The sequence below is a fragment of the Taudactylus pleione genome, unplaced genomic scaffold (genome assembly GCF_031769625.1).
Source record: "Taudactylus pleione unplaced genomic scaffold, aTauple2 ptg000015l, whole genome shotgun sequence".
Lineage (NCBI taxonomy): Eukaryota > Metazoa > Chordata > Amphibia > Anura > Myobatrachidae > Taudactylus > Taudactylus pleione.
In genome coordinates this window covers 6,551,132-6,576,500 of record NW_028284417.1, presented here as the reverse complement: position 1 = coordinate 6,576,500, position 25,369 = coordinate 6,551,132, and the positions used below count along the sequence as shown (strand labels likewise).

The 25,369-nt window shown below is 42.5% G+C and overlaps 1 protein-coding gene and 1 pseudogene across 2 annotated transcripts in view; one reads left to right on the top strand and one right to left on the bottom strand.

Moving 5' to 3' along the window:
• The window catches only part of LOC148542093 (CD109 antigen-like), a 202,205-nt gene that overhangs the window by 30,056 nt on the left and 146,780 nt on the right, over positions 1-25,369 (bottom strand). For both annotated transcript variants that reach the window (XM_088471441.1, XM_088471431.1), the window contains exons 14-23: positions 21,516-21,698; positions 19,150-19,302; positions 15,905-15,934; positions 14,752-14,797; positions 13,824-13,917; positions 12,499-12,616; positions 10,580-10,693; positions 9,582-9,800; positions 6,053-6,203; positions 3,981-4,157 (exon numbers count right to left, since the gene is read on the bottom strand). In XM_088471441.1, coding sequence (XP_088327567.1) covers positions 3,981-4,157; positions 6,053-6,203; positions 9,582-9,800; positions 10,580-10,693; positions 12,499-12,616; positions 13,824-13,917; positions 14,752-14,797; positions 15,905-15,934; positions 19,150-19,302; positions 21,516-21,698 — 1,285 coding nt within the window. The remainder of the gene's footprint in view (positions 1-3,980; positions 4,158-6,052; positions 6,204-9,581; positions 9,801-10,579; positions 10,694-12,498; positions 12,617-13,823; positions 13,918-14,751; positions 14,798-15,904; positions 15,935-19,149; positions 19,303-21,515; positions 21,699-25,369) is intronic.
• Positions 23,335-24,684, top strand: LOC148542094 (uncharacterized; annotated as a pseudogene).

Here is a 25,369-nt window from a genome sequence, read left to right as displayed (position 1 = left end):
GATGGACATCGTGGACCAACATGGCTCAGTCCTTTGCCCACGCCACGAGAGTGCAGGTCCTCCCTCTCAGCTCTGAGAGGGAGGACCTGCCAACTGTTACTTACTGTTACTAATCCCAACTGTTACTTACTGGCCTCCCTGGCTCTGACTGTTCCCAACTGTACAGCATGACCTCCTAGTGTTTTACATGCTCTCGTTTTACCAGATGGTGTAACCACGCATTTACTACAAAGGTGGTATTACATTAGTTAGAGAGCTCTAGTGAGTTCCTATTTTGAAAGCATTCACAGCAGGGTGGTGCCATGACATTAAGAGGGCATGTCTGCATTACTGAGGGGGCATGGTCATGCTTTGTGGTGTGTTCCTAGTTCTAAAAAGTACTAGGCTGTCCCTTCTCCCCCTTCTGTCTATTGCATTCACCTTTACACTGCTGCACACTTCACTGGCAGATGTGTACAGCACCCATTAACCACTGCACTGCTACAGAGTGCAGCATGGATGGGTCATACCTCCTAGCTCCATGGCATATCTTGACACTGCAGTCCCGATCATGACATTGAGGCATAACACTGAAATAGGGACTGTCCTTCAGGAATCTGGACAGTTTGGGGGTATGCATTGTCGAAGCTGGTTTAGTGGCTGAGACAGAATCAGTGTAAAATTAGCTTGGAGCGACACCATCTTGTGAATGGCAACCAGACTCCATCTTAAAAATGAGAATCTGCACGAAGCCATTTTGCGAATGGCCGTCCAGCGCCATTTTAGAGAAACTCACATTTAAGTACAAACAACGATGCTATTATTAGCATCATGCAATCGCATATTTCACCATACCCAATACACACATTAAAAATACGCACATTAGCGAATGCATAATATCCTGTATGCGAATGCTGTTTATTAGCTGCATGCGTACGCATCTACCCCAAGTTAAAAGTCCTCACTACATAAATCTAACTAGTGTCTTTTCCCAAACCCATAATACTTACACACTGCACACTCACAAAAAAGGTTCCATAGCTTCAAAGTGTAATATTCAAAGTTTATTCATTTATTATTAATGTTGTGAAATAAAGATTATTTAATATCTAAGGTTTAGTATATGATAAGTAAACCTTGTTTGGTGTTGTACTGATCTAACCTGTCTCAACAGCTTTCCGGTGTCATCGGCGAGAACATTGCAACATGCGTTCGCAACTTATGGACTGTAGAGAGTTAAAACACTAAAATGTACTATGTAATGTTAGCAGCTTAGATTTGCATGCAGAGGAAAAAAAGGAGACAAAAGGCTTTTGGAGGCTGACCTGTGTCCATTTGAAGTGACCTGTTTAGCATTTGTATCACACTGTTGGGATAGGAGTTTCAAAGTGGGGTTTTGGGAGTCTCTTTTCACAGGTGAGGGGAGGAGTATGGCATTCTGAGAACACACATGCTGGCAGACACACTTGGAGCAGGGAATTGAGAGAGAGAGGTCTTCCTATCACAAGACAACCAAAAATGGGACTTTGTACCCCTGGAATATGGCTAAGTATATTGTTGTTAAACTGTACAGTAGTTAGTCTATTTGGGTCTCTGTAGCTAGTTGTGTGTTTTTATCTGTAATGTAGCTTATAAAGATTGTACATAACAAGTTTAAGTTAAAGGAATTCATAAGTCTGTGTTAGCATACAGTGGATGATATAGCTAACCTGTAAGATTATCATCCACGCTGTAGTGTACAATTGTTTTTGCAGTGTGTGAAACAGAACTATGGTATTTGTAATGATCGGTGTTGGTTGATATAATTGTTTGAGATCCGCTGGTGAGCTGTGTTAGGACCTGGAACCAAGTACTTGATTCATTGGAATGGTGAATTATTAGTAGTGTGATTATGGCAATAAGACTGGCATGGGTTTGGTGTTATTTCAGTGTTATGATAGAATTGTGTATTGTGAGTACTGGTACTTTGGCTACTATATGATAATTACTATCTGAATAAGTTTGTATAGTATTATGAATGTAATCATAGGCTGGTATCAGTGTTATATCATGGAAGTTTAATTAATAACCGCTTTGAATGGTACAAGTAATAACCGTGTGTAAGGTAGTTAAAGATGGCTGCCAGCAAGTGGGTTAGACAATGGCATTACATGTGATACTCCCCGCCCCCCACTTGAAACATGTGCTTGATTCATGGAAGTTGTGAATTAATAGTCTTGTAATTATAGTTATAATTCTACTCAGTTTTGTTGTTGTATAGTACAAATAGGTTGTTGTAGTTATTATAATTGTGATCATTAATGGATATGTGATTTACAGAGTTACAACATTATGCGAGTTTTCAAAATGGAGTTTGTCTAGAGACCATGCGGTTTGGACAATAGGGCATGGGTCATTCCCAACCCCCCCCCCCCCCCACACACACACACACCCTCACCAGCCATCTTGGACATGTGCGCTCTCTCTCTCTCTCTTTCTCTCTCATTGTTTGAAGTTTAATCACTGTTCTATGCATATGTAATAACTGTACCTTGGGTCTGTATAATTTCTTTGCGCTAAATTGTCTTTAGATCACAGCGTGTAACCTACTGTTTTTATATTTGAATAATAACCTTTGTGCGTTGGAAACACATTTCAAAGTCTGAAGGCTTTTATTTTACTGTATGACTGCGTACGCAAATAGTGTCAATTCTAGACGGTATAGGCAGGACTTAGAAGGTATAGGAAGGATTGTGCCAAGGTTTAATTACGATATAACAGCATATACCCAGTAGTAATAGGGGTAGATGTACTAAACCAGGGGTGGCCAGACTTTTGGACTCGGTGATCTACTTTTGGCATGCAAAAAGGGGGAGTGGTGTGCAAAAAAGGGGGTTGTCCTTGTAGCAAGGGGTGTGAAGACTGTCCTGACAAAATCGACACATTGGCCCCCACATTAGAAAAAGTAAACAAACTGGCCCCCACAAAAAAACCCAATCATTACTGTGCCCCTCTCCCCATCTGTACACCCATTAATGTGCCCCCCTCCCCATCTGTATACCCATTACTGTGCCCCTCTCCATCTGAGTATTTTCTATTCTCTGCACACTCCCTTACAGGAGTTAACTTACCTGTTTGCCTCCTGCAGTGCAGTCTCATTCAAGTCACCGTGGGTCTCCAGTCCACAGGTAGCCACAGTCAAACATTGCGACGTCTTACATGACCTCTTTCAGGGACGGATATCATTGTGCAGCCAGTGGGGTCACAAGGAAGGTGCGGGCCACACCCGGATGTCACCCACCGAGGGGTGACACCAAAGTGCCGACTCTTCCTCAGTGACAGGGGCTGGGTGCTGCACTATTGCATTATGTGCAGCTCTCGGCTCCTGACACAGTGAGGAAGCCAGTCCTGCACACGCACTGGTCCCCGGGGGCAGTCTGCATCTCCGGGACCCCCAGAGTGACAAAAATGGGAGGTTCAGTCCATGAGGCCACACCCCCTGCCTATGAGGCCATGCCCTGTGCCCATGAGACCACACCCCCTTTTGCACTACAACCCTCCCTGCACTGGGTGTCACCACGGGGAAGGATGCCACTGTGTGCAGCTACATCTTGTCAGTGAGTAACTCACTCACTGACACTGTCATCTCATTGGACTATTGGCTGCATCAGTAATTTTATAGCTACTAGCTTTCGATAGATAGATAGATAGATAGATAGATAGATAGATAGATAGATAGATAGATAGATAGATAGAGAGGTAGATAGAAAGAGATAGATAGATAGATAACTATACTGTATGTATACCTACAGTATATCTATCTGTATACCTGCACCAGTACAAATATTGCGTTGAATAATGCCTTAGCACCTATAATGTGGCCTTTGAGCGCTCAATTACATGGGAAGGGGAGATGTTCCTATACCACTTAATACATATTCAAGTTAAATTCACCCCCAAATACAACCATTATTTATACTTAATAAATGTGTACAAGCATTATCAGTACACTGCCCAATTACCTTGTTCCATGAAGTTTATTGATCTTTCTTGAATATCTGCTTTAATCTGCTTAGTTATTATTAAGTACACGAGAATATAAATGTTTGGTGCAAAATTAATCATGTTTTGCTCTCCACAGCCGTATGGCATCATGATAAGTGACTGGAGACCATTTATTGAAGGACCAAGGAGATCTCCTGTTAAAATAGTAGAAGCAGCATAATATATTAGATTTACTAAAACCTTAATAGTACTTGCTTTGAACTTTAAAATGTTTTAATCTTCAGGTAAAGTCTTAATTTCTGCTGCATCACTATTTATCTTACCCATCCAGCCCTTCTCATTAAGAGCTGGAGACATGTATCAAACCTTGGAGATAAAATGGAGAGATTACACAAAGCATCTAGCTATCATTTCTCTGGCACAGTCTGTTAAATGACAGATATAAGCTGATTGATTGCTATATGTAACTTCTCCATTTTATCTCTCTCAAAGGTTTGATACATCTCCCCCATAGTTCTTTAGAAGACAATTGTTAAAGTGGACACAGTTGCAGTTTGAGATGTCATGCACACTTTGTACAAGAGCTCCTGTTGTTACAGTGGTTAACATGGATTTTCAGGCGGAGTTGAGTAGATCTAGAGTGGCCCTGGCTGAGTGAGGGCTGGTCATGTTTTTAAAAGTAAAAAGAAGATGTGATTATTAAAGAACACTCAAGATATAGAGAAGGGAGAGTTACCCGTTACCTGGCTAGATAGTTTTTTTCTCCCCCCAAAAAAAACTTAATTATTATTACACATTTGTGGAAGTAGTGAAAATTGGGCCTCTGCTCACACATTCAAAAGGTCCAAGGCAAATGTGTGCATTTGAGTAACCCAAGCACTGTCCTCCGTTACAACACAACCACCCCCTCCTCCTGCTGCACTTGTTACTCATTGTGGATCGGGGCACCAAGTTTTATTCTTATAACTGTCTCTTTTCTGTGACATATCCCAAATTTGCAAACAAGGAAGAAGAACATGAATCTTCCTATTTAATTTAGTAGCTGGCACTCAGTGTTGGAAGACCATGGTAACAATAAAGGCACTGAATGAATGACCACCTAGGTATGCTTAATGAGCACCGGCCCTGAATGGGTCACATGTTTTGCCTTCCATGTTAACTTTATAGTGAAAAGTTCATTTCTTAGCAAACTTCAACTAATGTAAAAAAAATAATAAATTCAAATACAAATGTTACATAAGTAATAAAAAGGGTCCTTATGCCTTATGTTCTTTTGTTGTTTTAGTTATGTTTAGATATAATTTTATTACTAAACACTATAATGTATAGTTGAACAACTAAGCATAAACATATCTGAACCAATAGGTTTAGAATATAAACAATGGACTCCACCAACTACTCCTTGTCACCTCAATAGTGTTCAGCACCTATGTGGCACACATGCATGCTTTTTATATTCCCCGGGGATTCCTATGCTCTGTTGGCCAGGTGAGTCTCTGTACAGTAAATATTACTGTGAACTCACTAGAGAGAAGCTGCACTGCAGAATGTCTTAAGGTGCATACACACGGGACGATCATTGTACGATCTCCCGGGTGTGCTGCATGATCGATATGGAACATCCAGCACACCACGAACCCACCAACGATGGCCAACGACCTGCGATCAATGATCGTGGGTCCCTATAGTAACCTGGTTGACCAGGTTGGCCTGCATACACGGGCGATGGATGATATACTTATCGTCCATACATGCCCGTACATCGCAGGTCGTTGGGCACCGGAAAATACACGATATGAACGATAACCATATGATCGATATCGTTCTTATCGTCCATTTTAATTGTACCATGTGTACGCACCATTAGTGCCTCCAGATGACCTTAAAAGGGAAGTTTGGGGAAGTGAAACACGGTTTCTTCTTGACAAACACTGTTAGCTGTAGTGGAGCATAGGGTTAGTGATTATTGTTGGGAGAAGTGGAGCTTAAAGATGAAAAGTGTGTTGTGACACTGTATACAGTCAATTGAAGTGCAGACAGCATTGGCATATTGGCAATATTAGAACTGTACTTTTCTGAAAAATCTTACCAATAACTGTTATAAATGCTTCTTCGCTGCCTTGCACCACATCACTAGGAAAAGTGAATGAGAAGTTCTTTGATACAGTGCTATTTGCATTTCCAGTGGTAAGAACCTGGAACAGTGCTGTCTGTGAATAAAAGTACTTCACTCCTTCAGCCTGTAGGGAATACAATTTAAAATTAGGATTATTAAATGCCATGTGTTTCACATTTTTCTCAAGATGCATCCAGGTCTGCAGTGGTTGCATATGGACAAGATTGACATCAGGTTACATAAACATACTTACATCTGCCCAGGGGGAGTTCAAGAGAGGATGGGGCTGCCGCCTGTGTTTCCATGTCCCCCTACTCCCTCTCATAGAAACATACAATTTGACATCAGAAAAGAACCTTTTGGCCTCTCTACTCTGCCTTTTGACTTTGACCTTTCTGGTAACCTCAATCTTATTTGATCCTTAGCTCTTTGTAAGGGTATTTTACTCTCTAGTGCATGCAGCAAGAAGGCTTTGGCACTGTGTAGGTGCCATTTTCCCTGTGATTTCTGCAGTGCGTGTTGGAGAAGAAAGTATAGTCTATGTGTGCAGGGTGTGTGGTGTGGACCCAGGGTCCTGTGTGCACTGCACACCCTGAACCCATTATAGATATTCCCATGCATCTACACAAGAGGTGCACATGCCAAAAAAGTGACGAGCAGGGTGTGTGGCTGTGAGGAAAAATGTGATGAGAAGAGGGAAATGTAAGGAAAAACATGGTGGGCAGAGTGGTTATGTGAAAGAAAATCTGGTGGGCAGGGGCAATGTGAGGCAAAAGCTGACGGGCATGTGAGAGAAAAGCAGGTGGGAACTCAGACATGGGAGAAATTCTGATGTGTAGTGGTGTGAGATGTGAGAGAAAAGCTGGTGGCAAATGTGCATATAAGAAAAGAGCTGGGGGAAAACTGGTGGGCAGAGAATATCTGAGGTAAAAGGTGTTGGGCAAAAGGACTTGAGGGAAAAGCTGGTGGAGATTTTCACGTCATCATCATATTGTTTCCTTTATTTAGAACATACACATTGGTGGCTGCACACAAAACTAAGAATTGTTCTTCCCCAACATTGCAGTTTCCAGTGCACCTCTGTGGGGTGTGAACAAAAATGCGTGATGATGATGTGCTAGCATTCAGACCGTTTCTTCTGGACTTTGCAGCTATCACTGCTAATTGAATTGTCCCCTTTATGTATTGTGCAAATATCCTGCCATTTCACAGTATCTTTGAATACATGCATAATAACTAGAGAAGGGACTTAGGACCTCATTCAGAGGCGGTCCTTAGTTGCAAGCGGTCGCACTGAATCAGGGCGGCCACTTGCATCCTGAATGGCCGCCTCCTTGTCGATCGTTAAGCTGTGGGTTACCACCCACAGTTTAACGACCGACCAGGTTGATGGTCGCGATGGTGATCACCATCGCGACCATCGGGGCTTACGACCAGACCCTAAGGTTGGGTCTGGCACTCGTAAGCACCAGGGAGCTTTCTACTCTGATGGAGCAGGAACCTCCCCAATGACATCACTGATGATGTCAGTGCGGCCGCCCACAAAACGGTAGGCGTTCGTAAAGGAACGCCTCCATTTAGGTAACCACCCCCCCGGCCCGCCTACCAAACGGGGCTAGCTGTCGATCAACATCGACAGCCGCCCCTTTGGTAACAAGCTCCGGAGCGACAGAGTTTCTCTGTCGCTCCAGGGCTTGCGCACGCGCATTGCGGCCACTGCATGTGCGCAGGCCTAACCATTAAGTCAGTTACGAGTGCATCGACCGATTCTGAATAAGGTCCTTATTTCTAACGACCACAATAGTATCTCATACCAGATGAGTGTGGCTAGTTTTTTATTGCCTTGTTTTTTGTTTTTTTTTTAAATCTAGCATTTGGAAACCTCCTGCTCCTAGAAATGCTACATTTGTCCCTGGGAAACAGTAGAGCTAGGGGGTAAATTTACTAAAGTGAGAGTTTTTAGAAGTGGAGATGTTGAACATAGCAACCAATCAAATTCTAGCTATTATCTTCTAGAAGGTGCTAGTTAAATGTTAAGTAGAATCTGATTAGTTGCCATAGGCAACATCTCCACTTCTAAAAACTCTCACTTTAGTAAATGTACCTCTAGGACTGCATGCTACATCAGATATCTGTGCATCTGGACTGCAACCTTGCCAGCCAGGAGCAGGTAAGAGTTTATTATTTCTATGAAGCACCCAGCAACAAGACAGGCCACCAAGGACCCGTACCCCCTACAGTAGTTTGCAGCGGCACAGAAACTATAGGTGAATCCTGTATTCATGCCATGGTCACGCCCCCTCATACACTTGGCCATACCTCTTCCGACCCATCCCCACAACTGATTACGGTTCCGCCATGTCAATTTTTCTGGATCTGCCACTGCTCGTGGGCCTAACTACCATAGGTGCAAGAGCTGCAGCTGCTATGGGGCCCAGAGCTGAGGGGGCCATCTTCCTTGTCAAAGTTACATGTGCTATATACGTTTTTCACTATTAGGTGGTACATAGGGGCCCTTACAAACTTTTGCTATGGGGCCTTCAAATTCCTAGTTACACCCCAGCCCCTGCTTATGTAATTAACCTCTCCATACAGGATGTTTTGTATAATTAGTGTACTGCTATGTCAACAGGGTCAATGATATGGGTATTTTTTCTTACAGTACTACTTTTCACGGGTCAAGGATTGTTTGTAGTACTTTGTGTGACACACAATAAATTAAGGAAAAACGTGCTGATTTTAGTATGCAACCCCCCCCCCCTCCCCCAACAATACTGTATCCTCTATAGGAGCCAATTATGGATCACTTTACTTCTAACACATCACAGCCCCTATCACTATGTGGTTGTTCATACAATAAGTGTCGATAAGAAATTATAATTATAGGGTCTAAAATCTGATAAAAAATATGCCCTTTAATTATATGTCTACAAGCTTTAGTATACAGTAGGTTATACGTAGCTTACCTTCAGTAAATATGACATACGCAGTGCTGCACATCACTAGGGAGGGTGCGGGCCGCACTGGGTGACACCATCCGGAGGGGTGATACTAAAATAGCAGAGCACCTCCAGACCCCCTCGCTATTTCACATGGGGTCTGGAGGTGCCACACAGGGTGTCACCACCTGGTGTGAAGCCTCTGGACATATGTAAAAGCTGTAGTACAAGCTATAGCTTACTCTCACTAAATAACCTATCTACAAGCTGTATTGCACGTTATAGCTTACCTTTACTAAATGACATATGTAGAAGGTGTAATGCAAATTATAGCTTACTCTCGCTAAATGACACAGCTACATGCTCATTAAATGACATATCTATACGCTGTGGTAAGATATTCAGTAGCTTTCTCTCACTAAATGACCTATCTACAAGGTGTAGTACAAGATATAGCTTACCTTCACAATGACACATCTACAAGCCATAGTACGGTACAAGCTATAGCTTACCTTCACTAATTATTACCATATCCACTAGCTATAGTGTAAATTGTAACTTACCTTCACAATTATTGTTTTTGTTAAAATATCAGAAGCTGCTGATGATGTTGCTTTCACTGTGATTGTGATGTTGCCCAGAAGTACTGGCTTTATTGGGAAGAGCACAGTTGTTACACCCTCACTGGGAATAGTCACATTCTGTTGACCTGCCACAGTACCAGCATTATTATTTGGTACAATTATTTCAAATGAATTACTTGATTCCAAAGTTACTATAACCTGCAAATACATAAATAAAACAGGTTACTGTAAGTTACATACTTATATGAGTTATTTTATTATTATTATTATTATTATTATTATTATTATTAGGCTTGTTGATTCTTACAGGGTCTCTTCACTAAACCAAAATTGTCATTTGACACTTGTATAACTTGATATTGGTCTCCTATGGAAATGCAACGCTGCAGGGGTCATGGTTATACACCATTAGGAATGTGTGCATGCCTCCTTGGCAGGCCCCTGGAGAGATCCAGGTACTCTATACCAGCCTCCGACATCTTTGTCCCCCTGCTTTTACACCTTTCTGCTCGACTGTTCTCTTTCTCTCACACACTATTTTTGTCCTAATTCCCTAAACAGTGGTGTGATGCTCTAATTACTAAGATAAGTTCTGATCTAACACTGTCTTTTCATCACTCTATTCTAAGAATTATGCAATTTCTTCCACTTAACCTGATCTTCTACTTAACCTGCTATTACGCTTCTACTGGTTTCTTTCATATATTCACTTTTCATGGTTTAATAAATGTATATACTACACATAACTATCACACTTTGTACTTTCAATCATTGTTTTATTCCGTGAAAGGTCCAAGATATTGGTGATACACTGCTCCAATAAGGGAATCCATATTGGTATGCAATTACAGTATCCACTGCCCACTAAAGTTTACGGCCTGTACATTAATGCTATTCTTTCACAGCCAAGACCTCCGCAAAGCTTAGGCATTGATATTAACAGGCAGACTGATGTCACAAGATTAATTAAAATGTACCTGTAAGTTTTCTTTTTTGGAATTGAACAGAATAACTTCTAGAATAAACTGTTCACCTCGTGTTACAGAAAATGGCATGTTGAATGTCATAAACAAAGGTTTGAACACTGATATCTGCAAAAACAAAAAACTTTGGTTAAAACAAAAAAAAATAGATGACTTACTTACAGGACAGAGTTTATATGACATAATAAATGTGAACTGTAAATAATTTAATGAGATAAGGAAATCCTAGAAATAAACATAGATATCACATCTATAGATATCCCATTTAAAAGTTGTGAAACGTGTACAGAAAAGATCTAAATATGTTGTAAGAATACTTTTATTACCGGTTGTTTGCCTTTGATGAAATAATAAGGACATGTCATATCTATAATTATAATTGGCACGGCACAAGACAGCAGTGGTGTACCACACACCATATTGCCATATTGCAGGAATCTGGGCCCTTTATCTCTTCTTTAACTGCTGTCACATAGGGTAGGAAGGATCAGTAGCCAAAGCCCCAGCAGTGTGATGTCCTCTCATATACTCTGGGATATCCCACTAGTGATGTATGCACTGCCTGCAGGTTCCAGACCTATTTAGAGCTGTAACTGTCTTTGATCAGAGAGATGGTTATGGCACTAAAGACATCACCCTGATGGGAGAAATGCTAATGGTCCCCAGATACTCTAAACTGCACATGTCAGATGGAATCTCCAGGCACAAATGGAGAACGCTGCACCATTTCCTGGAAAAACATGATGGGAATGGCTTGGTGTTCTGATCAGCTGTGGCCTGTGCAATGGAACCTGACCAAGTCATGTATGTGCAATGTGCCTTTTAATCACAGGGTCTCTGTGCTATGCAGCTGCTGATAACGGGATTTCTGTGCAAAGGTGTCTGTGTAATACAGCTTTCATTGTCCACTTTACATCTATCCCATGCCAAAAGTCATGGGATAGATGTCTAGTATCGTGTAGGACCCCCTCTAGGACAGCGAAGTGTAGAAAATCGATGTGGCATCTATTCCACAAGTGGATAGAAGAGCTGTGGAGAGCTATTAATCCATGCCATCTGGATAGCTTCCCACAGCTCTCTGATATTTGTAGGTGCAGGATCTTGGATGCGAATGGACCTCTCTACCACATCCCATAAATGCTTAATTGGGTTCATGTATACTTATATTTGTCAGTACTGCATGCCACTATTAGGGGTAAATTTACTAAAGTGAGAATTTTTAGTGAGTTTTAGAAGTGATAGCAACCAATCAGTTTCTAATAAACATTAAACTAGCACATTCTAGAAGATAATAGCTATAATCTGATTGGTTGCTATGGGCAACATCACTTCTAAAACTCACTTCCAAAAGCTCTGACTTTAGTAAATTTACCCCTTAGACTTGACGTGACATTGTGTGTTTTTCTTGTGCTTTCCCTTTAAAATGTGGGTGCTCTTTGTGCAAAACACCTTGCAAAGCACTTACACCCATATCATCAGAAGGTATTCAGCTGCTTTTCTATGTGGTCCCCAGTACCCCACCCAAACGCAGATATCAACATGGGATGTCCAACATTCTGTCTGCAGTGGATTCAAACTTCTATCACAAAGAATAAAATGGAACATACTGTACTGCAGATGCATGGGAGTTAATGTTTTATAATCATTGGGGATGCTCAAATACCCTAATACAATATTACTGGAAAAAGTGCCATGCCTAGACATTAATAGCAGCAGCACAAATACACAGCACCCACGGAGGTGGCTCCTATGCACAGATGCTTTGCATTGCGTGTAGGCAAAGTACTGAGATATATTGAGCACTCTTAAATAAGTGACATATATTCTCATAAACAAAGCTATCTGATATCTGATCACAGATAACACATACAAGATTATTGTGCAATGAACTGAAAAATAAAAAAAGAAATCACCTCAACAGGTCCATCGGTTACCCCTAGTCCAAGTCCTTCGGAAACAACAAACGCTGTGGCCACCCAAGAGGTGTTCTTGTCAGGAACAGCTAACTGGAGACTGGTTGTTAGACTGGAGCTGTAAAATGATGTGTATTTAATTCTCCAGTTGTTCATATTGCTTTATTATATTTTACAAATAAGCATAGAGAGGGCCTTATTTATCAACGCGTATTATCATTTACAACGAGTGATAAACTTTATTGCGTATGATAATGGTGCTCCAGCCAATTAGCTGTCAACTGTCATCTGTTTGAAAAATTACAGTTGGGAGCTAATTGGCTGGAGCACCATTTACCATACTCAATGAGGTTTACCACTCCTTGTGAACGATAGAACACGTTGATAAATAAGGCCTAAAGTGCTCCAATAACACAAGTATTCCTGGTATAATATACAATGATTGCAGTGGAATATTAATGGACAAGGTTGCTGGCCTACCATAGTGAAGATCCTGAAACTCTGAGATGATGTCTAATATCCTTTTTATCATTATTCCTTATACAGTTTTTTCTGATTTTGGACAACATAATGTAATAACACTAGTTCATTTAAAATGCAGAAACATCACTTCATTAAAAACCAGTATCCTGAAATTACTGACTAGTAAGCCCTTTTGGACCACACCTTTTCCTCTTTTCTGCTAAAAACCATTTTGGAGCATCATTTGTATTCTAATTAAGTAGCAAATGTAAAATAATAACAGGGTCATCTTTCAGTCAAGTATCACAATTGTACATTCTCACATTTCATCTATTATTATTTTATGTGTGTACATTATTTTGCTCCCTCTAAAGAAAGATAGAGACAAAAGGGGCCCCACTATAAGCAGCCCTGTTACAGATCTTTCTATCACATGCAAAAAGACAAACCTTCCCTTGTAAACCACGCATAATGTAACTAATGAATACAATAGATAAAACAGTGAGCAGGACATATCCCTGAGATACTTCACTGGTCACCAGCCCTTCATCTGAGCTCACTAGTGATCACAAAACTATGGGGATGACGTGGAGCTGGAAGTAAAACAGGTGTGCATCATACCTGCTGAATATTTGAACTCCCCTCCAGTAGAAGCCGGAGAGGAGTTGCAGACAGCCACTCAGTGGGTATTAAATCCTGCCTCATAATACCGTGAATCATGGGTCTAAGAAGAGGCGATGAGGCCAACATAACACAATTCTCATAGATTTGCATCAAATTGGCCCTGTCCCTCTTCACAGACAGGGGCGCCAAGGGGGGCTTTTACTTCGCTATCAGTTTCTGGGATAGTACATGAAATATACCTTGTATTAGTTTCTAACCAAATCCAGGTTTCTGGGAAAATAAGCTGGTTTTGTGTGGGAAGATTCATTTCTTCGGTAGGTCTCTCATCAGGCCCTAAAAAAAATAATTGTATCAATAGGCAGTCGTTAACAGGAGTATTGGAAGATACAGTAGATGTAGTGAAATACAAGATCGGGAGAAGAGCCCTAGACTGGGCATCGGTCGCAGTGCTGGAATCGCAAATGCAGCTAGGAAGTATCTGACACCTCCTTTTGCATTGGAGATGGACGGATTTGCACAGCTCGCAAAATCTCGACACGTTGGGATCCCGGCACAAGAATCCTGACCACCGGCATCCCGAAGGTGAGTTCATCTCTGAATCAGGCCCTCAGTGCCATTTTCTTTCTATCAAATGAAGTGCTTTTTTTCTATACTATATGTCCAAAAATCGTTTTGCAGCCACATAAATATATATGCCTGCTGAGGGCGCTACCACTTAAATAACCCATAGATGATCTTCAGGTTATTCCAAATAAAGCTGGCAAAGAGGGACTCATCGGGCTTCTAGAAGTATTTAATTCACCATTAGAAGTTACCAGCATTTTGGGTAGATCTTTGTCAAGAGTAGACATCATGCAGGAATCACAGTATTGCATGATGTCATGGCAAAATTCCAAGATAGACTGAATGTCCTGGTTTAAAATAGACAAAACAATATAAAAATAAATCTAACAAAGAGTTTCCGTACTTCCTAAATTTGGGCTTATATACTGTAGATATTGTAGATAGACCCTAGTATCTGGTATACATTACATGACTATTTCAAATAGCCAAAATGGAGTATATGTAATACTGTATATACACTGACTTCATTCTCATATCAATCCAAACAAAATTAATTATCTGCGTTTTTTAAAGAAATGACTCAGTTATTACTTAAAAGCTTACCATATGTATTATAGATGATGGCATCAGACAGACTTGCAAGACCGCCCTAGTAGGAGAAGACAATAATGAGAACAGAAAAACTTATAGAATTCTCTTCATAGCTCATCATGTGTCATTTAAAAAAAAAGACCAACTCCTCGGCACTCCCAAATGCTACGAAAGGTATAAAGTTGCTGGGTGCCATCCAATTCCACCAGGCAAGTACATGATGAAAGTTATAATAAATCAAAACTGTTGAATTACATTTAAAGGTCGATATATATATATATATATATATATATATATATAATGCGTATGACAAAATCAGGGCTTGATTAAGAGTTCTAAATGCCCCAGGCTAATTACCCTGAAATTATACTAAACACAAAACATGGTGCTTATGAGTGTTCAGAATATCCCCATTGATGTTCAGGTTATGAAGTTATACAACTGACATGTTTGATCTTGGCATCTAATCTCATGTTTGTGAAGAGTAAAGGAGACTTTGGTTTATGAGGAATGTGGAAGAATTTTAAGGTAATCACATGCAACTCTCCAGCTGACTCAGTTGCCACTGTAGCACAATGTACATAAAGCTCCCACCTATGTGTTGCCCTCGGCTGCAGCCTAATGGTAGTTGAGGCACTGGATAACATACTTTCAGATAGTATATGCATGAATGTGTTACAAGGGGATGTAGTCAGCATCCTGGCGTGCGAGATGCCGACGGTCGAAATACTGGCGCCAAAATTACGATACGTTGAGATCCTGGCATAAGAATCCCGACCGCCGGCATCGTGAAGATGAGTATCAGGAGTTAGGGGAGGGTTAGGGGTTAAGTTTAGGCACTAGGGGGAGGGTTAGGGTTAGTCATTGGGGGGTGGTTAGGTTTAGGCACCGGGGAGGATGTGTTAGGTTTCGGGTGCAGGAAGGGGGAGGTTAGGTTTAGGCACCGGGGAGGGAGGGTTAGGGTAGGGGTTAGGGTTAGAGCTACTATACTTACGTATGGGTGTCGGGATTCTGACTGTCGGGATGGCGCTGTCGGTATTCTGACCAGCGGCATCCCGACCGCTGGGAACCCATACCCAACCCATTAGAAGCACTTAGGTTCTATAAGGTGTCTGTAGTTTTTTCTTAGTATCTACTAATGGGCATCATTCATATACAGACATACCTTATAGTATAAGTTTAGCTCCTCATCAACCTAGAAGTGTAAAAAGGAAACATTATCAGTCAATGTTCACATGGAAGATGTTTCTTTTTAATGGAAGCTTGAAAAGTTTGATTTCTACTTTGCAAATTTGGATGATAATATCATATCGACACCAGATATTAAATGAGGAACAAAATAACAATATAAAAATAAAGAAATTCAAAGAAGCATTTTCATACTTCCCTCAGTTAGAACAGTGTAAATGTTTGCCTATAAGTGAGTGCTTGGCGCAAAGACACCATTTTTTTTAAATGCAGCCATGTGCTCACTACAGTACATGCTTGCATGGCAGACCCCAGCATTTGGTGACAGTCTAGGAATGTATTGTTATGCATAGCAACAAATTTGTTTGGTTCCTGGCCAATCATACAGCATTAACCATTTCAGAATAATGTACAGTGCCAAATGTTGAAGAATCAATAAGTGACGGCACATAATGGCACTACCATGTGATGGCAGAAGGAAAACAGGGTAAGCATCACCTGAATGAACCCTGAGAGATCCTGAGCAAACTAATAAGCAATTGCATGTCATCTATTTATGGCTAAACTGTGCCTCTTTGCTAAGGTGCCCTCATAAGGACATTCATCCTGCTTTCTTTAATCCGTGTTGAAATCCGTGTTAAAATATTAGATTTTTGCATGCATGTGATCAAAGGCGGTTTAAGAGAGGAGGGGGCCCCGTGTGCAGGCTCCGATCAGACCTCCTCCTCTCCGGTAGTGCAGTAGACTCTGGCTTTGTGCACTTCAAAGAGGGACATTTGTCTCCCTCAGCACTGCTGGAAAGAATGATAATGCCCCCCTCATCAGCTGACCCGAACCACCATGCACCTCATTACAGTCTTGGACAGTGTCCATCAGGGGTGTATCTAGAGATCCAAGCGCCCATGGCAAGGTAATGGACTGGCGCCCCCCATAATTTCAGGAAATGCCCCCCAGTAGTAGTTCCCCCTATGCAGTTCTCCCAGTAGTAGTCCACCCTATGCAGTGCCCCCAGTAATAGTCCCCTTATACAGTGCTCCCAGTAGTAGTTCCCCCTATACAGTGCCCCCAGGAGTAGCCCCCATATACAGTGCCCCCAGTAGTAGTCCCCGTATACAGTGCCCCCAGTAGTAGTCCCCCCCATAACGTGCCTCCAGTAGCGGCCATCCCCCCCTTAACGTGCCCCCAGTAGTGGTCCCCACAATACAGTGCCCCCAGTAACGTCCATCCCCCCATAAAGTGCCCCCAGTAGCGGCCACCCCCTATACAGTGCCCCCTAGTAGCCACACTCCCCCACTGTGCTGTGCCACAAAAAAAATTAAATAAGCATCTTACCTGATCCCCGCTTCTGCCGACGACCGCCGCTGTCCACTCCTCCGGGCCTGCTCTCACTCTGCACTATGGGATGGGAGAGACATCATAAAGTCTCTCCCATCACCCGCTGCGGGGAGGAGCCTGAAGGAGGAGCTAATGAGTGAGCTCCAGCCGGCTGCCTCCGTGGACGCAGCAGCCATTGAGAGTCTGTCTGACTCGCTGGCGGCTGTGTGTTTGTAAACTGTGTAGGGCAGACCGCTCTCACTGCGGTCTGCCCTACACTTGGGGCCCAAGGGACTAGCGGGGTAGTCCACGCATTGGCTGCTGGTGGCACTGCCGGACGGCGCCCCCCCCTTTGGCCGGCGCCCCTGTCGAGTGCCATCCTGGCCAATGTGTAGATACGCCCCTGATGTCCATTTACACATCCAGACATGACTCCCATGTCATCCCTTGCTTGTGTCCTGCCTGCAGACTGCTCACCCTTTCACTGCCACTGCTGGACTCCTGAGCCCCTCTGGCTGCCCACACCATCCTGGCTTCCCGTCGCTGCGGCCGTGGTGGTTTCTGCGCAGTGTGCATCGGCTCTTCCTCACTGCACCCTTTCCAGCTGCATCAGCTGTCCTACCTGGCTGCCGAAGATCGTCATTTGCAGTGTGTTACATGTTGCTACACTCTGCAAAGGGGGGCATTTGTCCCCCTCAGCAGCGGACTATACTATGCACAGTGCCACAGAGTGGTACATCAGTGCTGCAAAGAGGGACAATGTCCCCCTCGGCAGCTGACCCGCCCCTGCCAGGCCCCTTCAGCAAGCCTCGGCCTGGTTAATTAGTAACCACTCCATCCGGGTATCGGTGAAAGCCGGACCGGACAAGATTCCGGAACGCCGGACTGGGACAGCTCCCTGCAGCGACCTCTGCTGCTGAGGAGCTGTCAACTGTATAATGCGCATCCCCGAGTCCCCATCCGGGGGTGTGTCAGTGACAGGCAGGGAGTGTTCATTATAGTGGCTCCCTGCCGGACCAGATGCTAGGACGCCGGAACGGACCAGCTCTGCTGCTCAGAAGCTGTGTCCGGGGATTGTGTAGTGCCGTGTAGTGACAGCCTGTCACCAGGGGGGGGGGGGGAGAGATTACAGCCGGCTCCCTCGGACAGACAGCGCATTACAGCAGAGCGGGTCCGCTCCAGCGTCCCGGCATCTGGTCCGGCAGGGAGCCACTGTCTGAGCTGTTTCACACATGCCGGTTCTGAACGGGCGGCAAAAAGTATTTAACCGGCTGTGAAATATAGTACTGCAGGGAAAGGACAGGCTCCTTTAACTCGACACGGTCACGGCACGGTCCCCGTGATATAGCCTGAAAAAACTACTATGCAGGACGGTGCCGTGCCGTGGCCGTGCCGTTCCTGCACGCCAGTAGTGTGAAGGAAACAATGTTTCCTTTCACACACACTGGCTTCTGCCGGCCGGGCTTGTGCAGCAGTGCTGCTGCTGCACATGCCCAATAGGGAAAAAAACACCTGACATAAAAAGCGGCTCAAAGCCGCTGCTTATGAAAGGCACTGAGTGCCAGAAAAAAGCTGTCCGGCTACCGGCCGGTTTTTGCCTGACCGGCCGAAACCGGCATGTGTGAAATAGCTCTAAGAGCTATTTCACAAGGCCGGTTTCGGCCGGTCAGGCAATTCTTTTTCCCAACCAAAGATATTTGCAGCTATTAGACAGAAAAAGTAGTCAGGCACAAATAACTGTTCCTGTTGATTTATGCATCCCAGAGAGCCTCATTGAAACTGAGGCAAGAATAAATGACATGCTTCAAAAAATAATAACAACTTTGGGTAAAGGTATCCTCCAAAGTTGCTGAAACAAAAACTATAAATTAGTGAATACATTCTTCCATAATATACATGTATACTCACTCTGCTTGCAGTAATATCATTTCTATCTCCAAGAAGTGTGGAACTCTTTTCAACAACTCGTAAACCCACTAAAGAACGTGATTCTAGAACACTGACAGATAAGGATACATGTTCTGATGGTCCAGCTGTGTTTTTACTCCATGATAAAGTAACCTAGAGAATTTGAAGAAGACTTAAATTACTGATGTAAAAAATGTATCCTGGTGCAAAATTGATTAACATTGCAAACGCACAACTTGTGTCCATATTTACAGTTGCATGTATCATGAGGCCCCCTACCCTTGGAACGGAGGATCAGGTGTGTACCATGCAAGTGTAAAACACGCTGGGCTCTATTTACTACAATCCGCATTGGTAATGCAGATTGTAGTGTGATATTACCGAGTGAATTCGCATTGCGAATTCAGGCAATATCACAGGGATTTACTACAAATCCCTTGCAGGGACAGAGCTTGCGATAAAGCTCTGTCCCTGCGAATCCCCCTCGGAGCCTTATCACGGTATTTTCGCAAAAAATACCGTGATTAAGTGCCCGCGCATGCGCAGACCGGTCGCCGCTGCTAACCCCCTTCCGGCGCTAAACCCCGCCCCCTCGTCGCTAAGCCCCTCCCCCGCGATCGCGGACCCCCCGCGACCCCCCCTCCCTTAATTACACTTACCTGCATGCTCCAGGCCTCCGGTGATGTCCTCCATTCCTCCGGTCAGGTGATCTCCCATACTGCACTGGGGCCCAATCACATGATGACCGGGCAGCAGTGTACTATGGGAGACCAGCTGACTGGAGGGGAGACATCACCGGAGGCCCGATCACCGGTCCCTGGAGTCAGGTAAGTAATTTTTTTTAAAACTTTTTTTTACAGTAATCAGCTTGCGGTCTGTTTAGACCACACAGCTAATTACTGGGACCGACTCCCAGCTCTGCTCTCCCCATTAGAGCAGGGCAGGAGGCCGGTAACCGGGGGAGAGGGAGACCCTGGATAACGCCACCTCCAGGTGGCGTTATTATCACAGGGCTTTCCCCGATATCTTTTTCACATTTATTTTTAGTAACTATGGTCGGATCACATTTCCCATTACAATTATGGGAAATGCGATCTGCTTTACTAAAAATAAGTGATACTTAGGGGTTGGAGTAGAATTTTATGAATTCTACTCCAATTGCCCTGTAATAACTATAGGTGATACTAAAATAATGTGAAAAGGGTGTGAAAACACCCTTTTTCACTTTATTTTAGTAAAAATAATGTTAATAAATAGAGCCCCAAGTCAGTTGGTAAAATTAATTGTTGCAACTTTTTTTGTGGACACAAATATACACTAGATTTAATTTTGACTGTACTACAGTATGGGGCTCATTCAGAGATGGAGTCTAAAGGGACAGCAGCTGCATACAAAGACGCCGCGGCTATCCCTTTAATCTCTATCTCTGAATCAGTGACATAAAGGTGAGTATTGAATCTTTTTTTACAGGTAATTCGTACGGATACATTACATTGACAAGGGGACATGAACATCTGGAAACAAGTGAGTATGTGTGTGTTTATAGATGCAATAAAGCTTTATTATCACAGTGTGTTGTGTGTTTTCTTAACCATTTCTTTACAGGTGAACTACAGGTACCAGTGGGCCCTTAATGCCCCGCATGCTGGTACTTGTAGTTCTCCAAGTATTAAGAACGAGCACAGGCTGGCAAGCCCGTGGCTGGTTAGTCTTTTGGGTTGGAGAAAATAACATTTATATATTTTTTACAAGTCTTACCGCACAAGCAGCAAGCACATATCTCACTGATATGTGCTGGCTGCTAGCTTGGGAGAGATTTGCAGAGAGAAAACACTGCAGTCTCGGGTGAGTAATCTCCTGCAAAACGAGTTACTCAGGAGAGATATCTCGTTCTGCTTCACCATCGGCCAACTCGTTTAGCCTCAAATCGCCTGTTGGTAAATTTGGTAAATAAAAGGGATTAAATCACCCGAAATTTGGCGAGTTCCAGCGAGATAAATCTCTTTGAAAATTGGGACCATCTCAAATCTTAGTAAATTTACCCCTTACAGTGTGGTATTCAGCGAGATGGGAATCAATGGAGAAGATAATTGCGTTATTTTCTCCATTATCCCATTGCTGAATAGGGGATTTACATAAAAAATATGGAAATCATAGTTTTGGTATTTTTTATGTAAAAAAATCATTGCTGAATAGACCACTCTATCTTAAACTGCATGCACATGTGAAAATGCAAGTGTGGTGCAGACACATTCTGCTCATATCTAAATCATGTCCCAAATACACTGTACATAAATGTACATAAGGATCAAACAGACTTACCTAAACATTGTATGAAACATTTTAAAAATTTTATAAAATGGTACCTTGTTCTTTAATGTGCCTGAAATGTAAAATGTTTGAGTGGTTTGCACAATATCTCCAAAGCCTCCATTATTATTTAGGAAATAAACTATTAATTCAGCTCTGGGAGCCCAGGATTGTTTTGGTGTGAGGGTGAACGTTGTTCTGTTCTTGCCGGCAGACACTACCATTCCTTTGGCCAAAACCTAAAAACATAGATTTGTTATACTTGACACCACTGTACTAGGATTCACAATATCCTGTGATAATAATATGCAGAGGATAAAAATAAAATCCCATATAAAAATTTTTGGACAGTGAAAGATATTTTTTAGCTGCTTCTTACATTACACAGTAAGCTTTGGTTAAACGCTGATTAATGTATGCATAATATGTTTCCATTACTATACTGATGTAAACTAGCCCTGATATATACATTTTTATTCAAATGTTATATTGCATTTATTATTAACTATAGTTCTACAATATATAACCATGTTATAGAACTAAAGTTAATATGCAACATCTTTACCAACTATCAAAGTCAAATAATTGGATATGATCGCTTGCAATTATTATCTGACGTTCTAATCGTCTATGGTCTGATGATGTGTTAACACGACGCTACTTTGCGTCGGCGCAATCTGATGTGCACAAATGCGAAACCACCACACATTCACTGATGCACATAACGCACACACATATACATATATGCATACACATATGCGTATTCACATACATACATATGAACATTTCCTACTTCAATACACGGACGCACATATGAGAACGCATATGTATAAAATGGTTCCCACACACTATAGTTAATAACTGGAATTATTAAAGGTTTTGTTTGTTAATAATTATGATGTAATATGTGCTTAAACGAGATCTAAGGTTTAGAATACAGTGGACATGTCATGTTTGGTATTATACTAAATCCCTGTTTATTTGCAGACATCCGTATCTATCGGCAAAGAGGTCGCATCATGCGTCTGCTAGTTATGGATGATAGGGAGTTATTGCTTAGAATGTTAGTACTTATATGCAGTGTTGTAGCTAGTTTTAACCAGTCGTTTGGTGGGAAGCTACACAAAGAGACTGTTGGAGAACTGAGCCATACCCCTGATGACACCGTATGAACTGACCAATGAGCAGATTATCCAGAAGCAAGAACCAATGGAAACCTGTCAACTAGTCCCTTTGTTAACGCTGAACTTTTTAAGGTATATAAGCTGTGTCCCGATCCCAGTGTAGAGACATCTTCTTGCGACCGCAGACTTCTGGATTGATGACTGTATACTAGGACCAGTGCGCATGCGTGTGTATCGGCTTGTACTATTTTTAATTGCTTTTTACTCTAATTGTTAAATCTTTCATCGTGTAACCCCCTTTTTACATAAATAACTTTTTGTGCTTTGGAACCACACGATTGGACTGGAAAGCAATTCTTTCTTAAGCGACTCGCAGCACTAAATAGCGACTAGTGACTATTAGAAATCAATAGATGAGGGCTTGTGCTTGAGGTCATGCTACCGCAAATTACTCAAAGCGACCGAAGGATGTATAAAACCCTTTCCCAAAGTTGGCAGTTTCGATTCGGAGGTACTAAATACAGTTAGAGATAACATATGTTTAGTCAAATGTTTGAAGAAAAGAGTAAAGTATAATGATTGTTTAAAGTTTTGGTAGCATGAGGGGAACACGTGGCACGGTGGTGTACGTATGTCGCAAAGCAGCGTACTCACACCACTAGGCAGCGTGAACACGCCCCAAAGTAGCATGTTCACGCCACAAAGTAGCGCACACACGTGGCATAGTAGCACGCCGCAAAACAGCGTACTCATGCCGCAAAGCAAGACGCCGCCCGGTAGCATACCCATGCTGCAAGGTAGCGTCACTGTGCATAAAGAAGATAGCGCATGTGCACCTCCACCACCTTATGCGGCTGCAGGTGAAAGTACTACTAATACCAAAAATAAAAAAATCGTAACAAGTAACCTATACCCTGTTTTAAGTCACCTCCAGGAAAATTTTATTGTAGAAGATGATGAACCCACTGTAATTTCAGCCATTGCTCAAGCTGTTAATTTGCTAGATATTCCACAGAGACAAGGAAAGGCAGCCGTCCAACCAGCAGGGGCAGCAGCTGAAATTGGTGAGACTAGCGGAGAGCGTAGTAGGAGAGGGAACATCCCTGGTACCCAAACATTAAGTCCACAACTTAATCCTGAACATGGTGATGTGGTAGGTATACATCCTGTTCTTACAATTGCAGTTCCCAATGGGAAACCGGACAAAGATGGTGTAGTTCCTATCAAGAATGTAACAATGCATTGTCCACAGATGAGAGCAGAATTACATTCAATTATGTCAGACTTCCCAGACCCTAGGAAAGAGTTAGCCAACTGCCAGAAATTTGTTAAAGATTTAGGTAATGCTTATGAGCCAACCAATAAGGATTGGCGAGTGGTGTTAAGGGCCTGTCTTCCTTCCAATACTGATGTACAAAAGTTTATTGCGGATTGTATATTGTAGGAGGATGAAACCTTAACGGATGAGGATAACCAGGTGAATATAAAGCGTATAATCACACAGTTGGCTATATATTTCCCAGTGGTAGTGAACTGGAGTAAAATTTTCACTATTAAACAAAAGGGTAGTGAATCTGCATCAGATTATTTTGCCAGAGCACTGCTAGCAATAACCCAGTACACAGGGATAGCAGATATAAAGGATGATGTACATCACAGGGAGGTAGCTGTTACGGTACTAATGGATGGTCTCAAAGACAATCTAAAAACTAGAGTGCAAACCTCTCTACCTAACTGGAGAGGAATTACTGTAGATGCACTTAGAGAGTCAGCATTAGAACATGACAAGAACATTGGCAGGAAGAAAGAGACACAGAGTGAGAGGCTAATGGCAGTGAGCATTCAGGCATTAGAGGGATCATACATACAGCCACAAAATTACAACACATACCAACAACGGAATTATACAGTAAGGTTTTATAATTGTAACCAAGAGGGACACATACAGAGGGATTGTAAACTGAGAAATCAGGGACCACCTAGGAAGGGAACACCTAGATACACACAGAGAGGGCACTCCCAAAATCCAGGAAATTTCCAACAGTTGCCTGCTCACATAGAGACAGCAAATGTTTTACTGGAAAATGATAGTCAGTGCTAGGGGTCAGGACAAATTACAGCCATGCCAGACTAAGGTTAAATACTTGGGACACTGTTTAACCCAGGGGCTAAGACACCTGACAACTGACAGAATACAGACCATACAGACCATGACACTGCCGCAAAACCAGCAACAAATCCTTAACTTTTTGGGCAAGTGTGGATACTGCAGGACGTGGATCCTAGGTTTTTTCTATTTTGGCATTACCATTGCAGGAATTAGTTTCATCCTCAAAACCCGACCGTATCACACACACTGAGGAGACAGAGCAGGCTTTCCTTAACCTTAATGACAGTCTGACTAAAGCACCTGCCTTGGGAATACCAGATTATGAAAAACCTTTTGAATTATATTGTACGGAAGCTAATGGTTGCGCAGCAGGTGTCCTCACACAGAAACATGGTGATGCTAGTAGACTTGTAGCATACTACAGTGTACATTTGGACACTGTAGCAAGATCACTCCCAACGTGTTTAAGAAGTGTAGCTTCAACTGCTCTTCTGGTAAATAAGAGCGAAGATGTAGTATTAGGGCATGATACAACTGTCTATACACTGCATGCAGTATCTGCTTTGCTAAATTCTGCCCAAACCAGACATGTCTCATCAGCAAGGTTCATGAAATGGGAACTAGCTCTAATAGCACCTGCAAATATTACCATTAAATGGTGCAATACGTTAAATCC